This window comes from Alosa alosa, chromosome 2 (assembly GCF_017589495.1).
Source record: "Alosa alosa isolate M-15738 ecotype Scorff River chromosome 2, AALO_Geno_1.1, whole genome shotgun sequence".
NCBI lineage: Eukaryota > Metazoa > Chordata > Actinopteri > Clupeiformes > Clupeidae > Alosa > Alosa alosa.
Genome location: NC_063190.1, coordinates 15,730,466 through 15,750,808, shown reverse-complemented (window position 1 = coordinate 15,750,808; position 20,343 = coordinate 15,730,466). Strand labels below are relative to the sequence as shown.

Here is a 20,343-nt window from a genome sequence, read left to right as displayed (position 1 = left end):
TAGCTAAATCTTAAAGCCTGCTTCTCTGTTCACATTGCCAAATATTGTGGCCTTCCCTGGATCAGAGATTGTGCAGCAGGTGGTTAAACACTACTGTCACACAACTAACCTAACTCAAACTAGAAAGAAAACATGAGACGTATGACTATGATGTATTGTCACTATTAATTATAGAGATATAGCATACACGACTTTTAGCCCTTTTAGACCCTTTCTGACATTCCATGATCGCCCATGGTGAACGTGCGTCTCCGATGGTACAGTAGGAGACGCTCACGCTGTCACATTACTCACGACCCACAGCCTGAACCCAGGACTGCCTACTTCCCAGTATCTACTGAGGTGAACGTGACTTCCTCTGTCGTCTTAAACCTCTGTGATTGGCGTTGGAATCATCCAATGGTAATCTACGCCAGGAGAGCAGTGGGCGTTGTAAACTGACTCCACAAGCACATGAAATCCTCACTGCGTTAAGGTCATTCACAGTTGGGAAGTGCCCATCTGCAACGGAGGCTGAGAATACAAGGGAACACGGCAGCGCAAAGAACAAGTTAACATCCAAAATGTCTCTGTCAAATAAACTCACTTTGGATAAGGTGGACGTGAAGGGCAAGCGTGTCATCATGAGGTAGGAATATCTAACGGGGTAACGTTATAGGCTAGATGGACGTCGGTTTGCGAATTTGGTGTAGATTTAGAAGCTTACGTCCACTAGTTGCCCCTATTTTATGGAATCCGATGTTAACTTAGTTGCCATTATCTTAACTGTAAGGCAATTTGATGCATAAGACCACTTTAGCATCCTTTTTGCTTTTAGTACAACACATCTAGTTGTGACGTTAAACTTACCGGAAGTGGATGGTGTGTCGAAAGTCACGTTTTGCCAATGTCTTGAATTTATAGACTTACTGAGAGTTAAGTTACATCGACATACATCGTCTGCTAAAGCCTAAAGAGCTGACTGTATTTTGCATTCAGAGTCAAGAGCAAAGTGAAAATGGACACCCATGTTTTCTAAATGTCAGACGGCCACTGCGTGTGCCCATGCCATGGTGCAGTAACTTCCTTGATATGACCTGTTTGGTAAAGGAATGCTACCGCGACTATAATTTGCCATTTTTGAATATACATGGCAAGATGATGTTTTATTTGACTTTTACATTGTATGCATCGGCGAAATGTAGGCCATTTTAGCAGTTTACCAGATAAGATTACGACATCGCGAATGAATGACGTTTTCCTTGTCGAATGCTTATGAAGCACTGGACATGGTAGGTCCTTCCCCAGTTTGGTGCTGAATCTGTGTCGGAAAATACATCTGATACTGTAGTCCACACTCCATCTCGCACCTTCTGCAATCAGATCACGCAGATAATGCAGATATATAATATGTGTCTGTCTTTGCTCATTAATGGTAATACTTAGTTAATAACCATACCATTGGTGGTTAAAATAGTAAAAAAAAAGCCCCAACATTAGATTAACGTTACTACTTCAACATCAGATGGAAGCAGTGCGCCCTGCAGGATGGGGGAGTGTTTCTGGTTTACGTAATCGGTGGTTGCCCGGAGTGACTGTGCGAACGTGCCTCGGTGTGTGTCTGACTCAAAACCCATGGAGGTGCTTGGCGTCTCAAGTAGCGGTGTGACACATACATAGTACCGAACCGTTATCTGCACGCTCCATGGGATTAGCACCAAAATCCCTTCGACAAAGACGGTTCTAGTTGTCACGCCTCTTCTCTGTCAATCAATAATGATCAGTAGTCCCCTGGGGTTCGATCACTGGCTGAAAAAAGTAAACAATTCACAGTCAATATTGTTCCAAAGTCCTATGCAATAGAAGTGTAGAGATTCACTCGGGCCAGTGCAAAACGCACTTGCTCACACATCCAATGGCCCTAGTACATAGTGGGTGCATTGAGTCCTCTGCATTTCGTCACAGCCATGCATGCCATGCTTATCCCCAGGTGTGAATTCAAACTAGATGTTTTAATGTCTTAATGTTTACAATTAGAAGGCTTATGGAGATCAGGGCGCTGGTGCGTGTGAGGGGCGGCTGATTTTTCAGTTCTAAATTTTCACGATTGAGGGGAAATGTGCAGCTATTGGCAGACGGTGTGTACGCCTAATGAAGGGACATGTTTGATCTCCCTCTTATGAGTTTAAGTGAAGTCACTTTAAATAAACAGCCAAACAAAGGCCTCTATATTTTTTGTTCTGTGTGTGTTTAGTGATATGAGTCAAAATGCATAGTAGTTTCCATGTCCTGTGTTGTTCCTTGATGATGCATGTGCTGCATTGGGAAATGCTGAGTCAGAGATGAGAAGTGACACAGCACTCTTAGTCATTAGGCGTCCTTATGTCTGCTGTCCCTTTGAATGGAGTGCATTTGCAGCAAGCTATAGTAAAATGAATCTTGTACCAGTTTCTGCTGGTGCTGTTCTGATATCAGTGTGATGATGGAATTTCTCACTGTTTATTAAGGGTTGATTTCAACGTCCCCATGAAGGACAAGAACATCACCAACAACCAGAGGTAGGTGTTAACAAAGTCTCATGACCTCAACAGTTTTAAAAAAAAATAGTTGATATTTCACCTCTTAATGATGTACTCTATATAAAGGGGTGTCTGTAACTAAAAGATGTTTGTGTTCCCTCCAGGATCAAAGCTGCCGTTCCCTCCATCAAGCACTGCCTGGACCACGGAGCCAAAGCAGTGGTTCTGATGAGCCATCTGGGCAGGCCTGATGGAAACCCCATGCCTGAGAAGTTCTCCCTGGAGCCAGTGGCTGCTGAGCTGAAGACATTGCTGGGCAAGTAAGTGGGGGAACCTGAGGCCGCAAACACAAGCATTTACTCATAATAATACATGTTTTTTTTGTCCTGGTACATCACGGTTATACATATTTTACTATTAGGCTACTTTACAGTCTAGTTATGTTAACAATGCAGTGTGTGTGTGTGTGTGTGTGTGTGTGTGTGTGTGTGTGTAGTGTGTTGATACTTCCTCATTCTGATAAACCAGTAACCCAGAAGTTTGATGTTCTAGTGCTTGATAAGTTCTAAGCAATCTCATGATTCTTTGTGTGTCATAGCGTTTGTTCTGCTCTGTGTATATTCACACAGGGATGTCAAGTTCCTCAAGGACTGCGTTGGCCCTGATGTCGAGGCGGCTTGTGCAAATCCTGCTGATGGTTCCGTTATCCTGCTGGAGAACCTGCGGTTCCACGTAGCAGAGGAGGGCAAGGGCAAGGACGCCTCTGGAAACAAGGTAATTGGCACGACTTCAGCTCAACTTGCACAGAGCCCTGCAGCTAGTTAATGGACAACAGAAGAGAAACCTCCAGACTTTTCTTTGGGTTTCCCCAAGCTGCCAAGGCAATACCACTATTACTTTCTTGGCCCTACTGATTGCACCAAAATTTAACTGATGTAGTATCAGGTGCTTATGATCGAACTGACATAGAGAAACACAGACTGTCATTTATGGTCTTCACGTGTGTTTGAGGGACAGTACCTGATTGGCACAAATGCTAAAATGTAGTGACTTTTAAGGGGCATTCACCACACATTTGCTTTCCTTAATACAGCCTATAGGAGAGTGGTGCCAAGTGCCAAATTGCTCTTCAGCAAAGCAGAGTACAGTAAGGCTGCTCCTGATAACGTTGACTTCTTGACATTTGTCTGAAGGTTAGAATAGTAGGCTGGGTCAGAGCGTGTTGCTTTTCCTGTCCACTGAGCCCCAGCTGGTATTCCACTCCCATGTAGTTGACTGGAGGGGGGCGGTTGGAGAGCGGAGAAATGTCTGGTTCTCTGACCTTTTGCTGAGTTCACTCACTGGAAGGCTGCATGCCTGGCCTTGGTGAACCATTGAACTTCTGCACACGAGCATGTCACAGGCCCTTGACCTTTCTGTTACACTGGGTTGAAGGGTCACACCCTTTCCATGCTAAATAACAGAGGTAACTCTGCACTGAATGTTAAAGGGGAAATCATAATGGTCTACAGGGGATCATTTACCAGGAAGATATATCCCAAGTAAAAAGTGTAATGCTTCATCAATACAATTGACATATGACATGGCGAGATGACCTTCACATAATTTAAATGTTATGAGTCTCATGTGACTGTTACTGACTCTTACTGTGATCATAAAATAAGTAGAGATTTGCACATGGGGCCTGCAGTTACGGGCCAGCGGTGTGAAGAAACCTTTCTGTTAACTTCAAGATCTGAAGAGGATTTCCCAGCAAAGCTACTTCTTGTGAAATGTGTTTGGACTTTATAATCTATCTGTGTATGTGCACCATTGTTTTTCAGGTGTGGTGTGTACTGCATCATGGTAGAGTTGAGACTAAAATTGAGTTTTTTTTTTTATCTGTATTTTGCTTCTGTCTGCTGTTAGACCAAAGCATCTCAGGAGCAGATCGATTCCTTCAGAGCCTCCCTGTCCAAGCTGGGGGATGTTTACATCAACGATGCTTTCGGCACAGCACACAGAGCACACAGGTATAAACGTACAGCGCACAACATGGAGTGATCAGGTGTAACCACAGACCCCAAAAAAAAAAAAGCCCATAAACTCCCATTCACATTAATTAGGCTTGTCACACATTCAGAGAAAGTGTAGCTGGATTTAATCTTTAAAAAAAATTGCATTGCACTTGCCTCCCTTTACTCAACAACAAGTCAAGAACACCTGATCTGCCCTTTTGCTGTTGCAGTATAATTTTGCTACTGATAATGATGCGCCATTTTCTACTTCTCTCTCATAGCTCAATGGTGGGTGTGAACCTGCCCCAGAAGGCTGCTGGCTTTCTCATGAAGAAGGAGTTGGACTACTTTGCCATGGCACTGGAGAAACCCCAAAGGCCTTTCCTGGCCATCCTTGGAGGGTAGGTAGCAACATAGCCTAGACTGGGAACTACTTTGTCAGCCCCCATCCTGATGCAAACCATTGCTTGTAGTGACAGAGCTTTCAGCCAAATTGACATTTAGAGCAGTTTGCTGTCACTTGTATGTTTTTACCTATTTCAAACAGTCTATGCTGCAATTGATCCCAACATTTGGCTAATAGATCACACCACTAGACTTCACTAAGTATAAAGTGGAATTCTGGTATTTAATAATGAAACTCAGTAAAAAGCAAATCACTACCATCATTATAATCAAGCACTATAGTTGTTTAAATTAATATGTTGGACTTTATCAACTACTCTGACAGAATTAATCTAGCTTTTACAACTAAGCAAATCTGTATGAAGAGCAAGTTATAGGTGTGATTAGCTGGAGATGCGATAGCCTTCCCTGGAAGCTATGTATGTGTCAGCATTTGGACATGCTTCCTTGGCTCTACCTAAAGAGGACATCAGTGGAGGATAAATCCCCAGTGTGCTCCAATGGCCTTCCAGGAATAGAACTCTTTATCTGGTTATGTAATTCTCCCCTCTCACTGTCTTCCTGATACTGTAGCGGGATGGCGAAGTAATATGGCAGGCTTTAAGTGTTACCTTTATTTAAGACTTTGGGTTCATGCTGAAGAGTAATCCAACACTAGCACACAATTAAAACAATCTGTTGTGTGATTTGCATTTATTTGATCTGTCTAATAATGAAGAATATAGTTTATGTGCACTTCCATGCCATGTTTAGTTGCAGTAGGTAGGGCTAAATGGATAATGTATGAACCAACAACATACAGGCCTATGCGTTTGAGTTGATTGACTTTGACTCTGTATCAAGGTCCATGTTTGTACCCGGCCTTGTGCAACAAACAGCATCTTTGAGCTTCCCTCCCCCTCATGGTCATTGGATAACAAAGGCGTTGACCCACTGTTTTTTTTCTTTTTGTCCTTTTGCTTAAAAGTACAGTGGTCTTCTAGCAAGTGTCTTTGATCACATGCTTCAGAGGTGCCTGCTGTGACCGCTGATAAAACTCTTTGTGCTATGGTGGATGTTCATACTGTCTATCATATCATGTCTACTTAAGAAAATGTCAAGGCAACTTCACTTTGTCTATGACGGCGCCACAATAAGGCAGAAAGTAAACGCAAAAATGAAAAGCTGAAAGGGGTTTATTGCTGGCTGCCCACGTTTTATTTTTTGGTGTAAGTTTTGTTAAATTATTGTCTCCTAAAAATCATCTCAGATTTAGAACTCGTTCTCTGACTCATCAGAAGGAGACCTGTACTGGCTGTAATAAAAGACTTTGTGCGCATACTTAACTTGCCGCCTTTGATCTGTTTTTTTTCTCCTCAGTGCTAAGGTCAAAGATAAGATTCAGCTGATCAACAACATGCTGGACCAAGTCGATGAGATGATCATTGGTGGTGGTATGGCCTTCACCTTCCTGAAGGTCCTCAACAACATGGAGGTGAGAGGGTGAGGAAGAATGGAAACTCCTGGGTTTGTTGTTGTACCCTCACAAGAAACTCAACTGAAGGATTCATGAATGTTTACGGAATGGTTTTACATGTGAGGCCAAGTAGCACTACAGTGATCATAGCATTTTTACATTGTAGGTTGCCCCGTTTCCTGTGAAATCATGTAGCTCTAATGTTAGGATAATTCCGGTATGTAGCACTTTGAGTCCCTTTTCTGGTTTGTTTTGGATGAACTAGAGTGGTGGACACCGAAATTTTGACGATGGGTCCTGTCTCGACTTTCTGACTTGTTTTGAATCGCCTTTGACTGGCTGGCTATGGGCATGCACAAACATGTCCTTAAAACAACCTTTAACGTTCATTTTTAAAACTGTGCAACTCACCGAGTGGTTAGTGATGTTCGTTCGGAATTATCCTTTAATGGTGCCAAATAGCCATATACAACCCGAATTCCAAAAAGTTGGGTCGCTTTGTAAAATGTGAATGGAATGCTGGGGGGCGCTGTGGCGCAGCAGGCTACAGCGTTCATACCATGAACGGCTCCGAGCACCCACGGGGACCCAGGTTCGAGTCTGACCTGCGGTCATGTCCCAATCCCACCCCTCTCTCTCTCTCTCCCTCTCACTTCCTGTCTGTCTTCGCTGTCCTGTCCAAATAAAGGCAAAAAGCCCAAAAAATATACAAAAAAGAATTTAGAATTTAATGCCAGCAACACGTCTCTGGGACTGAGGCATTTCTACCACTGCTTCACCTCTTCATTTAACAACATTCTGTAAATGTTTAGGAACTGAGGAGACCAGTTGCTGGAGTTTTAAGAGAGAAATGTGGTCCCATTCCTGCCCGATATAAGATTTCAGCTGCTCAACACAGTGTGGGGTCTTCTTAATCATGTTTTTCATTTCATGATGCACCCAATTTGTCAGGTCTGGACTGCAGATAGGCCATTTTAGCACCTGGACTCTTCCTCTATGGAGATAATACTGTTTGAATATGGGCAGTATATACAGTTCATATGTTGTCTTTGAACTATTCTTAATTAAATATAGGGTTGGCATGATTTGCAAATCATAGCATTCTTTTTTATTCACATTTTACAAAACATCCCAACTTTTTCGGAATTCAGGTTGTACCCAATTAAATCAAGTGCCCAACTTGTCTAGAGTAGAGAAAGTGATGGATTATAAACAGAATGGTACAGTTCTAACTGGTTTTCATTTTAAGGTATGTTATATTTATTTGACAGATTGGAACTTCCCTGTATGATGATGAGGGTGCCAAGATTGTCAAGGACCTGATGGCAAAGGCTGAGAAGAACAAAGTGAAGATCAACCTCCCCACAGACTTTATCACTGCTGATAAATTTGATGAGAAAGCAACCACAGGCACGGCCACAGTGGACAAAGGCATTCCTGCCGGCTGGATGGTGAGAGAATGCAGGCTTTAATCTGCTTTACTGCAGATTTCAAAGGATGCCACACATACAATGGGATGCTTGCATAGCTACATAGCTGTTGTGCTAAAAGAGAGAAATGCTAGTTTGGAAAAAATTATGTGAATAGTGGTGGTCAGTCATACTGATGGGTGGTACACAGAGGTGAAAGTTATTTGCACCATAGGTCACTGCCAATTACTGCCAGTAGCAAAATGATACAAAATGTTTTTATTTTTTTAATTTTTTTTATGTGTAACTTTCATAATATGTTGACATTTAAAGGGACACCAGGCAACGTTTTCGTGTTAATTAATCATCTTCGTAAGTCGGTATATGGTTAAATGACTCATTACGGGGCGAATGAAGGCTCTCTCGCCCGCCCCTACTGCCTGTAGGAAGAATATCCCACTTGCAAGTTCGGTGTATCCTACCCGCCGACCGAAGCAGGATCAGTTTACAGCACAGAGGCAGGCTAAGGAAACTCTAGAGATTGTTGCAAACGTGTGTATAATGGCAGAGCCAGCGAAGAAGCAGCGAAAACCCTTGACGGAAGACGCAAAGAAAAGGAAAAGAGCTTCAGACAGAGCGAGGGGGAGTTTCGTAGAGAAAAAGCATCAGGCTTGCCTGGTGTCCCTTTAAATTCAGTATTTCTCAATCACCCTTTGACTATCAACAACTCAACTCTTTTTGACGTAACCCTGTTTGAGAGGAGCTAAATTCCATTCCATTGACTGTAAGCATGTTCATGTGATTACAGTCCTCTTCTTTCCACTCTGCTTAGGGTCTGGACTGTGGACCTGCGAGCTCAAAGGTGTTTGGAGAGGCAGTGGGCAGAGCCAAGCAGATCGTGTGGAATGGCCCTGTGGGTGTGTTTGAGTGGGACACCTTTGCCAATGGAACCAAGAACCTGATGGACAAGGTGGTGGAGGTGACAAAATCTGGCTGTGTCACCATCATCGGTAAGAACACTGCAAAAAATGGATTCTAACCAAGTGTTATTGATCTTTAGATTAAAAAATCTATTAGGTATTGTTTTTAGTATGAAAAGACTTACCTAGTGCCCTCTCAAAAGATCATTTTGACTTAATTTAAGAAGACTTTAACTTATTTTAAGGAGTCTTATCAAGACAACTTTGCTCAACGCACTGGCAGACAAATTTGCTTGTTTTCAAGATGAGATGTCTTAAAATAAGTAATTTTTTTTTTTTTTTTTTTAATTAAGTCAAATGATTTCACAAGAAAGCGCTAGGTAAGTCTATTTATACTGAAAACGATACCAACTAGTTTTTTTTTATCTTGATGGAGGATTAATAACACTTGGTTAGATTTTGTTAGATAAGCAGTTTTTGCAGTGAAGTCACTAAAGTTACAGTGCAGGGGTCACAGATCCAGGTGGTCGGAGTGCTGGTCAGTGAATTACACCTTCTGTGACCAAGTCCTCCCAGCTAATGAGGTCCATTAAGCAAATAGCAAAGTGTAGCGTACTCTGTACAAAGAGTACCGAAGTGTGACGTTCTGTTTCCATGACTGCAGTGCCACTGGATCTAAACAAACTTTCGAAGTGGCATCAGCAGCATTGCATTTAGACATGTGGCATCGTTTCTACCTCATAAATTGTTTTTAAATGTAGGCTATATAGTATATAAAAATATACTAACGTCTTGGAAACGTTGTAAAATTATTTAAATAGATTAAGAAAGCCACCACTATGGTCACTACTAGATTGATTTGTTTAGATCCAGTGAAATTGCTGCCTTGACAACGCTACGTCATGGCTTCGGTACTCTATTGTCTACACTTAAATTTGCAATTTTGGTCAAACACCTGTGTATTTTCCTAAGGGGTATCTGTTGCTTTTTCATGTCACTAGCCCTACATACCCATAATCTGAGCACAAAATATATGGCTTAGTTCAATGACCAAGACAAACTTGACACTTGTCAGCATTTACATTTCACAAAAACTCAAGAGACATTTCACCCAGCTGTTATTCAACAACCCCTTTGAAAATAATTCCAAAGTAGTTTCTGTTGGTGTCAGGCAGATTATTAGTGATCCTGGACCAAACCACACACCCCATTACCCCAGTCCCTGAGTAAAATATGGTACGCATAACGCATTTGCATGCTGAAGGGAATACTCAGGAAATATTTTCCCTGGGTGTTGCTCACAGTGTACACAGTGATTTTATTTCCCACCTGTTCAGACAAGCCTGAGGTAAATTTGAGTTGAGTGAGAGGGCTGTGTCTTGTCTTTTCATGCTGCCAAACAAGAGGTGAAACATGATCTAGCAGAACCCTTAACAATACTGCTGGGCACCATGATCACTTGAAGTAGCTCTGTATGTGCCTGTCCTGATTTCCATCAGAAAAAGGTTTAGAAGTTGTTGTTTTTTCTTGTTTTATTTTGACACTTAACATGTTGTCTTTGTTTCATGTTCACTTTAATGACTCATTACTAAAAAAAAGTCCAGCCTGGTAAGGAATAGGCAATGGAAATATGTTACCCTTTGGCAGCCATTTTGAATCAGTTTTGTGTGTAGATGCAGTATGCCACTAGATGGACCCCTCCATCACTGAGTTGGAGAACACTTTCCTTGGGATGTTTTGTTGTGAATAACAGTATATCAGAAATGCCTGTGACTACCCGCATGAGAGACCCATTAGTAGAACTTACACAGTGGTGATATCAACAAGATGTATTATTTGTTATGTATGAAAATGAACTATGGCAAATCTCAACTGTACTAAGTATACATGCAGGTGGCACTTTAATGCTGTCAATGTGAGCATCAAACATTGAAGGAGTCTATTGCTTTACATGTAGCCTATTTTGTGACCTTTTCCATTATTTTATGTTTTATCTATGCATTAGTTCTGTTGAAGGGCTCACGGCTATACGTTCAATATGGGACAGGAATAGTGAAGAGTGGCAGGAAGCAAGTGGGAGAGAAAGATTGGGTGGGATAAGGAAATGACCGCAGGTCAGATTCACACTCGGGTCCCCATGGGCACTTGGAAGAAGACTATTTTCTGTCATGGATATATCATTCATGGTTTTAACTTTTGTATTGAGACATTTTATGCAATTTGTGCCCTTTTTTGTTTGCAAACAAACTCTTTGTTTGACTCAAACAAACCAAAACTTTGTAGCCACTGTGCATTCGATTTCAGGCAGAACTAGTGCTGCATAATAAAATAACGCAAGTCATGTGGAGCCTCTCATGAGTTCAGTGTTCAGTAACTCTACACATAGATACTATGTGCACACCGGCTTGTGGGTGACCAGGCCCTTTTAAAATACAGTCTGACTCAAAGTGTGGTTGAAAGAAAATAGTAATTATAGTTGCCAAGCCTTGTGCAAAACATTTCAGGAAGAGTCCCTAGCATTCAGACACCAAGGGTGGAGCTGAACGTCCAATGAATCTCTCCTAAAACTATATGCTTAAATTGTGTGTGTGTCTGTGTCAGTTTATTTAACAACCACTTGTTTGGCTCCTGTGCAGGTGGAGGGGACACGGCTACTTGCTGTGCCAAGTGGGGCACTGAGGACAAGGTCAGCCACGTGAGCACAGGGGGTGGAGCCAGCCTTGAGCTTCTGGAGGGTGAGTGATGTCACTTCCTGTCAGTGAATAATTCTGCCCACTGGATAGACAGAATTAACTTTACTTACATTATGAATTAAGGAAGAGACTAGATATAAGAGATATAGGGAAGAGACTAAAAAGGTCTTAGTATTATTTTATTTGTAAAGGTGGGTTAGTTTACTGTAGAGTTTTACTGTAGAGTATTGAGACTATTTGGGCCTAAATGTTTGTTTGTTTGTTATCTACAGGTAAAGTGCTTCCCGGTGTGGATGCCCTGAGCAGTGTGTAAGCACAGCTAGTCGTGTCCCTGTTGAGAGTTTGGAAGCACTTAAACCCAGAAATGCACTCTGTCCATCTCTTACCCCAGCCCCCTCCCCCACTTGCATACAAACACACACCCTTCTACTCATACCATCACAATCTTTCCAGCGAGAGGACACCGATGACCAACACCTCTCAATAGCTACTCTACCGCTGTACTAATGGATGAGAAACTGCCGAAGGCGCTGCATTGTGTTCCTGTCTCTCGGTCTATCTCCTTGTCTCTCCGCCTCAAGTGCTCCCTGAGCTTCACTCTCACGGTTCCCCGGCAGATGGCCACCAGCAAGCACTTCATATGGCTGCTGCAGGTTTTCACCCAGAGGAGGAGAAGGAGACGTGCCTCAGAAAACGGTTGTTCATCACTGCTATTTATCTCTTGACTTTCCATGGCACACCAGGAGTTGGTCATCTGTGTTTGGGTGTTGCAAATAAAGTATTAGTTTGTGTGTGTGTGTGTTTGTGTTTTTGCGTCTCCCATGAACAATCAGGCCAGAGGTGTGTGCCACCTTCTGATGACGTAAAAGTTGTTTTGTGTTCTAACTCAATAGAGTTTCTATTTTGTATTTGTTGCCTCCATGCAGATGTTGGATATTGTAACAGTAGGGCTTGTCGTGGTCATCCTAATGTGTACGCTTGGAAGATACTGTAGTTGCATTGGCCCAGTTGAAGATACTGAGAAGATTTGTATTAATCTTCTTGTGAAATAAATGTATTGGTGCAATACCCAAATAACTTGTGTTTTGATCATTGTTCTACTATATCTGTTGTCCTGTGTACTCCAACACATAGAGGTAGAGTGAGATAAATGTGTTCTTAAACAAACTCAGACTTCTACAAGAATCCTTCTGTGTTTGGTGTTACCAATTAAATGGATCCATATACTATAGTCAGAGACGAATGATAAAGCTTTTTATATTAAGGATCTTTGCTATAGTGATGCAGATTAATCTTCCATGCAGAAATGTATGACTGGTTGTGTGCTCAGCCATGGTGACGTTGAGCGCAGCGTCAGCGCAACTTGCCGCCATGAAATTGCAGTGACACGGGTGGAGGGGAGCGCCGGCTGCTCTTGAAGAGCGCACGGATTTTGCCAAGTTATGTTGAACTTGAAATGAACTACAGTTCCAACAATGCATCTGCCACTGCCTAACTGTCCGCTCAAGCTCCACCCTTACCTGGAGAGGTGTGCTTTTGATGTGTATTCATCACTCTCGGGAAGCCGAAAATGATACTTTTTTATTTTTAGCGACTGATTGGCGGTAAGTTCTAAACGTGTTGCCATTTTTGTCAAAGTGTAAAGTTATTCAGAAAGAATCAGTAGCCTATAGGCATATATCGTTAGTTTAGCTAAGGCTATTTTTCTTTCCTTGGATGTGTTCACCTGGTGGCGTGGACAATAGTCTATTTTTTTTTCATTGTGAAAAGCAAGATAGCCCACGCGAGGTTCGGTGTGATGTCTGAAGGTCTATTGTACATTTTCGAACTATGTCAAGGCCAATGGCAACAAGCAGTCTGAAAACAAAGCTTCTGCCTGTAACACGGTGAGGAGGAACAACCCCTCATTAAAATGGGACTAACATTGCTTACGATCTTTGTCCACACTCTGTTGCTCTTTGGCGTTTTGATTAATTTGATGTGTCAGTAGAACTTATTTCATGTGTTTTCCCCCTTGATCTTGCATTCAAAAAGAGGAGACACGAGGGCAAACATGATTCCTGTGGAACATTGGAAACCAGAAGAGGTTTCGGCTTGGATAAAACACATTGGCTTTACCGAACATGCGCAAAATTTCTTGGGTAAGTCAGTTAGGCTATTAAAACGTATTTAATGCTCGATGAGATCTTCAGAAGGAACGGATAACTTTTGAAGTGGATGGGAACAAGTTTTTTTCCCCTCCTCTAGGCTGTTTATGACAGTTGTAAGGCTACCTCTTACCACAAGAGGGTACCAGTATAACACCAACAGACATGTTAAGTGATGCAAATGTCCTTGAGCATGTCTTGACAGTGCAGGAGTTTACATTAGCTCATGTTTGTTAATTTTGTTTTCAGAAAACTCAGTCTCTGGATTGGATCTTTTGGAGATCAGCGACTCAACACTTGGTGAGAATAAGCTTTAGGCCTATAATCACTGTTTAATGACCCACTGGGTTCCATGGATGTGTCTCAGTTCTTATGACATAAATTAAATGTGCATTTCGTCTGGTCTTGTTGTGAAAGACTGAAATGCATCCTAGACTTACAATGTTGTGCATCTGAAGGATGGTTGCTCCAGTGTTTGAGGGTAAAGAAGATCCAGTAGTTGACAGTTAGAGGAAGCATAATCAACCCAAAAGGGTTGAAACCGAATAGAGCACAGTAATGTTTAATATAGCATCATACCTTCAGAATAGAGCACAGTAATGTTTACCATCATTGTAAGTATAACCCCATTGAGGACTTGATTTTTGCCAGCCTTCCTGTTATATGTGTGCCCCCCATTCAAAACCTTTAATGCCAAAGAATAAGTGACAAAATGGAGGGAATGCATTATTGGGTACAAGTTTCCCGCTGTGTGTAGCTGGTAGGTTTCCCATTGTGTAAAAGTAGGATATACATTGCCACTTTGTCAATAATGCTGAAGGCAGACTGATTGGTAAATTGTCAGAAAGCTGTAAAATCATAGAGGTTCGAACCATGTTTTTGATAGTTAATTTGTTTAACATAGCCTAACTGTTCTTAGGTTACGTACAACAGCATATTGGTTAAAAAACTATTTTGTTGCTTTCTTCCACCATGGTGTGCTGTAAACCACAGTGCCATTAAAAATGTCAGAAAACATGGCAGGTTGAAATAAGAATTGAAGTAGGTAAGTTACATTTGTATAGCAGATTCAGATCAAAGTGCTTCGCATAGCAAAAAATAAATACAACAAAAACATACCCAACACACAGACACACATGCAGTATTTACAGACCAAGACATGGCAATAAGACTGTCCCCAAAGAACCCAAGCAAAATGAGACAGGTGAAAGAAATGGCATGGTTACAGCACTTTAAACCAAGCAAAACGGTGCATGGTTTGAAATTGTCCTTATGTGTGATCCCTCCAGATAATTGCATCACTGTTTCATTAAGTGGTTGATTAAGTGTTAAAAATACAAATGTGTCTTTTTGACCCAGTAAATTCTACCTCCGGAAAGTGGAAGAATGTGAAGTCTGTTCATAGTTCCTCATAATCACATAATCCTAAAATTATCCATTTATAGTAGGCTAAATATGCAAATCTACAGTAACAAAATTTAAATGGAATGCAATTGAATGTTAATTGAAGACTATTGTGATTGAAAAAATGTGTAATCATAATGATACAATGGAAGGAACAGAGGAAGTAGTTTACAGTTTAGTTGGAGCAGTTGGAGATAAACCCAAATTGCACATTTTGTGTTAAGTCAGTGTTGCAGGTTTTTATTATTACAGTGCATGAAAATGCACTGTTCTGTTATCCGAAGTCGTCTTCTTCTTCTTCTTCTTCTTCTTCTTCTTGAAAAGGACATGTGGGGAATGTATTTTTCACTTTTGTAAACTTTATACTTTTTGACATATTAATAAAAAACAAGCTTATTTTTCCCCATAGACTTTGCATTATCACTATGACATCACAATGGACTAATTAACTTGATTTGCACCTGTATCAACTTCCAGCTGCTCACTACTAGGACCCATCAAAGGGCTAGTTAAACTGATTGCACCTGTATCAACTGCATTCTGCTTAACTAGGCCAACTCTCTCTGTGTCTCTCCATTCTACAAGGATATAAGGCACATTCCATCCAACTTTCTATCCATTCATCCTCTTCAAACCATTCACTCATCCACCCATTAAACTATACATTAACATCCATTAAACAATCTGCCTATCAACATCCATTCAACTTTCTGGCTATCAACATCCATTACACTATCTACATTCGACTTTTAAACTATATACTCTGTCTCAGGCTTTAAGCATACAATCTGGCTCTCTTAAGACTACTATTTCCTCTGCCCACAACTGTTTCAAAATAAATGTCCTCACTACAATAATTCACTATTAAATTATTTAACTATTTAAACTACTCAACTATTTACCTGTTCAGCCATTTCAACTGTCAGTTGTTATCAACTATGACTCCTGCCAACTGTTTCCAAATAAAAGTTTGTTTGGCATTTTATGTTAATATACAGTATGTTTATATTTTCATGCACTGGTAATTTCCTCGAAATTACATTTTCTAGATTTCTTTTTGTCAATGCACATTAATATTTAATAACAATATCCAGTGTAATCAATATTTGGCCTATTATTTCAGGTCTAACCATTTTATTTATTTTTTGCAATAAATAATAGGCTATACAGCATCATTAAGATGAAAACGCATGTGGATTATCACCTCTGGCACAACATAAAGTATTCGCTGTAGCTTTTTAGCCTTGGCTCCTCATCAAAATTATGTTCAACTCTGGCTCAGAAGCTTATTATGTTACAGCATAACGACCGGTGCGGTCAGTTTTCCGAAGGCCTATGGGATAACCAGATAGCCTGTCTGCCTCGACAAGGCATTCTAGCGGGCCCCAGAAGCTGATCTAAACACACAAAGGGCTTTTGTCAATTTTAGTTTAATGCCTGAGCGACGTTTCTAAAAGCCAACTGCATCGCAACCATATCTGACTGACCTCCTATAGCGGAGTCCGAAGGAGGGAAGTCCCCACCTTAAAAAACTTTGGACTCCGTTAAACTTTCTAGCTAGGGGGTTGGGGGTTGCGCTTGTGTCCGGCTTGGGAGCATGAATTTGCTGCTGCTGCGACTTTGCGGTTTGTGAAAGGGGGCAGTCCTTTCATGCATTCTCTTCATAGCGCAATCTAGTGGAAAAGACATTCCTGAACTTTTGAACAACTGAAAATATGAAACGGGATGTCGGAATAATGCTGTATTTGGAGCAAGGTCCATATACAACTCGAGGGGAGCATTCCAAACTACTTGGATTATCTTTGTAAACAATACCAAGTGCTTCATTTTGGAATGTGCGCGCATTTGTGATAAAATCAGAATCGATGGAAGAAAGTAACCGGGTCTTAGAGCGGTTCACCAAGACGGGGGATACAGACATCAGATTTCATTGAAAGGTAGGCCTATGTATACTACTTAGTTTCGTGTCTTAGGTCAACCATATAATCTAGTAGAGTAACTAATTATATTGACTATTTTATAGCCAGCAATGTTTAGGTTACGCCATGCCTTTCATTATTTGGACTATCCAGTTGATGTGTACACGTACGGCGGGACGGGATACACTTTCGGTCTTATGAATTTAGTTTTCATGTCATAAAGTGATGATGCTCCATTGTGAACTATGGTAATAACTAGTTTTTGTTTTGTTATAGCTTAAGTTTTTATTATGCTACAGCAGCTGGACTCCTGGCTAACATGGCATTTGCATGGTCATGCTGATGTTTACGATTTCTGGTAGCCCACTGCCATAGTTGCGGCAACATGCCTCTCTCATCCCAGCTGCTTCCAGGAATGATTTTGCACTGATAAAGTAGGTCAGCTGTTAATAAGAATATTGCAAATATCTCTACATTTTATTGCATTTCATGACTGTTGGTGAGTGATAGACCCTTGCCAAAAGATCAAGCTTATGATTATTAGGCTAGCCCATCAATTTGTTGCTTTTCTCGGTGAGCAAGTCAGTTTATCTTCTGTATTTAAATGACTGACCTCACTCTTTATCTTTGCAAGTTTGATCTCCTGACATTCAGACAGGGCCCACCGATAAGTATTGGCTAGGCCTTTGAAGCAGTCTGCTCTGGCATGCAGTGACTCACTCCAAATCAATCGATAGGTTAAGTTGGAGCGCATGGATGTTGCTATGCAGCGTGTCTCCTGGGCACACCGATAGCCACACAACAAGACTAGCTCTCCTGAATTTCACGAATAAGAAAAAAGAGCTCAGAAGATAATAGCTGTCTGTAGCAGACCAATGGCGAATCTGTGCTGTTGGTCTGACCTATGCAGTTCTTTCAGGTTTTAGTCACAATTCATGTAGGCTCATGTACTGCATGCTTTGCATTTATTAGGTTCTGGGGTTATAGTGATGGTTGTGAATACTCCTGTGATGTGTTGAGTTTTGGTGAAATTGCAAGTTAACCTTGTTCTTTGTTTTACCTCACACATAATGCTTAAATACATAATTTGGTTTGAGACAATTAGGCCTAATCAACGCCTAATCAATGCCTAATTGTCTTTTGTTTTCCTGCGTTCCCTATTTCTTTCTTCAGAACATTGTGTGAAAGAGACCGGTGGCTTTGGGCTTTGTTTGGGCCGCTTGTAGAAGTAGTGAATGCCCACTGGAGAAGTGCTCTAGCTGCCTTGACTCAGAGTGAAAGAATGTCTCTGACTCTCTCTCGAGTCTTTCCATCCCTTTTCCTCCACCTCCCCTCTCTCGAGTGTGGAGCCAAAGTCTTCTCTGCTGACTCAGGCTGGAGAGCCTTCTTTCCGAAAAGCATTTTTGTGTTTCTCTCACCCTTTTGTTTCCCTCGCCCAGCTAAAAGATCAAGGGTTTATCATTCATTACATCTTAAAAATGCTATTTTCATTGATAAGATTACAACAGTTACAGTATACAACATAAGTAAATATGTAAGAGTGTATTGTTATTAATCTTAGGTCATATTCACACACAACATTTCCAGTTTGAAGGAATTGTTTCATTTTCTTTTCCTTGCAGACATAGAGTCCCACTTAAAGGAACCGTATGTAGGATTTTGGCCAAAACTGGTACTACAATCACTTTCAAAATACTGTAGAGCGGTGTACACCGCAGATGTGGTAACTAGAGCAGAGCTGGCAACCCAGATAAAAAAACACTACTGACTTTGTGATTACTAGATAGGTGGAGGGTGTATGGATCAGGCTAAAACACAAATATGTAAACATCAACATCAGTTGAGGGCTGCAACTTCACTTTTTTAAATGACGATATCCTGGCCGGACTACTGTTGTGAGTGATATAAGTATTTGAAATTAGCATGATTTCCTAATGTCTAGTGACAAATCAGGGCCATTTTATGATTAATTGAATTACATTTCTTACATACGGTTCCTTTAAACTTAACTTCAACCAGCTCCTTTATTATTTTACTTCTTTGTGTGGATGTCACATTCTGTTTCATAGTTTCTGATTTTGCCAGCAGTCTTTTGTCATAGGTCAGTGATGTCATGTGAGACCACCATGTGCTGGGTTTTGGACATTCTGCAGAATAAAGGTCAAACCTCTAATACAGCATTGTCTATCAGAACCACTGTATTGTGAAGCACACAATTACATATTTTAGACACACACCACACACGCACAACCAGCAGCAGCAGCAACAGCAGTTTCAGGACTGAATGTTCTGTGGACGCCATTGGGGGTGGAATGTGTCACTGTGTTGCAGTCAGGGTGGGGTCTGGTGTCTCACCACACGTTCATCACACCATTCATCAGCTCTCAAGGAGGATGTGTCACTCTGTACACGTCTGTAGCCATTATGTGTAGCTAATTACAGATGTGCCGCAGGGCTCACAGCTGAGGTGTCTTGATGAAATTCTGTCTCAGTTTTCTGACAAACAGTTCCTTATGTTTATGCAAGCTCTACAGGTCATGATCTGTTGGAGCAGTGGTGACCTTTAATGATCAACAGATGCATAGATCACATGACAAACAAACAAGCACATGTAGTAGACTTGCAGCCTGGAGAGAAGTTAATGTTAGAGAGCTAATCACTACTCCAACCAGCCTATTTGCACTACTAAAAACAGTAGCACCAGGCAGATGAGAGACTGTGCATTGTACATAACTCGCATGCCGTTAAAACCCAACTTATTATGTATTGTGGTGATGGTATTGTAGGTGCTTGAATCAGATTATTTAGGAAGAAGTCCATGGAAGTTGGTTTTGATGTTTTGTGCTGGTTGAGTTTGCCCTCAAGACAAAGCAATCAAAATATATGGATGTGAGTGAGGGCTCTTTTGTGTTCACATGAAATTCACAGAATGGCTTCAGTGACCGAGGTGGAGAGCGATCTCATCTTCAACTGGGGCACATGCTTCCCATTAAAGTATGGGGATGGGGGTGGAGCGGGAGGTGGCGGTGGCGTTGTGATGGAGCTTTTGGACAGGGGCGAGAAAGCCCTGAAAGCCCTGTGTTTCCGTCTTCTTGGGTTGGAGTCAGGGAGTGCTGCCATTTGTTTGAAGTGGTGGTTATTTGGTAGGGGCTTACCACAATACAGAAATTTGGCAGGAGTCCGTGGGGTGTTAAACTTAGAACTGGTTAGACTTTGGCATGGGAAAGATGAAGGCTATATCAAAAAGCATGGTTGGCACATAAATAAATCAAAACTAAGTAGAGCAGTAGATATTATAGTATATAATTTTACATCAATGGCAACATTGTAAATGTGACCAGAATGAATGCCGAGATCGTTCATGAGTAATTTTGTATCATTCTTGAGTTCATCTCAGTGAACAAATCTGTATGAATCCACTGTAAACACTATGTAATCATCCTCATTCAGTTTAGTTAACAGTCTCCCTGAGACTGGTCTCTCTGAAAGGTTTCT

General features: G+C 41.3%; 2 protein-coding genes across 6 annotated transcripts in view; both read left to right on the top strand.

Moving 5' to 3' along the window:
- The first annotated feature begins 466 nt into the window (after positions 1-466).
- Positions 467-12,452, top strand: pgk1 (phosphoglycerate kinase 1). The gene is made up of 11 exons (XM_048237605.1): positions 467-628; positions 2,487-2,537; positions 2,663-2,818; positions 3,128-3,272; positions 4,407-4,510; positions 4,777-4,896; positions 6,260-6,374; positions 7,628-7,807; positions 8,598-8,775; positions 11,322-11,420; positions 11,651-12,452. Exons 1-11 carry the CDS (start codon positions 564-566, stop codon positions 11,689-11,691), a joined length of 1,254 nt encoding a protein of 417 aa, XP_048093562.1. The 5' UTR covers positions 467-563; the 3' UTR covers positions 11,692-12,452.
- A 356-nt stretch (positions 12,453-12,808) lies between these two features.
- The window catches only part of amot (angiomotin), a 38,713-nt gene continuing 31,178 nt past the window's right edge, over positions 12,809-20,343 (top strand). For 3 of the 5 annotated variants that reach the window (XM_048270927.1, XM_048270919.1, XM_048270894.1), the window contains exons 1-3: positions 12,809-12,982; positions 13,413-13,519; positions 13,775-13,825. In XM_048270927.1, the coding sequence (XP_048126884.1) occupies positions 12,918-12,982; positions 13,413-13,519; positions 13,775-13,825 (223 nt within the window). In that variant the 5' untranslated portion in view covers positions 12,809-12,917. Of the gene's footprint in view, positions 12,983-13,015; positions 13,265-13,412; positions 13,520-13,774; positions 13,826-20,343 lie in introns of those variants that run through there. The other 2 variants (XM_048270911.1, XM_048270903.1) reach the window with 2 other exon arrangements.

Coding starts and splice junctions, on each gene's coding strand:
- pgk1 (XM_048237605.1), top strand. CDS start 564: ATGTCTCTGTCAAATAAACTCACTTTGGATAAGGTGGACGTGAAGGGC. Junction 2,538..2,662: donor AACATCACCAACAACCAGAG/GTAGGTGTTAAC, acceptor TGTTCCCTCCAG/GATCAAAGCTGCCGTTCCCT. Junction 4,511..4,776: donor ACAGCACACAGAGCACACAG/GTATAAACGTAC, acceptor TCTCTCTCATAG/CTCAATGGTGGGTGTGAACC.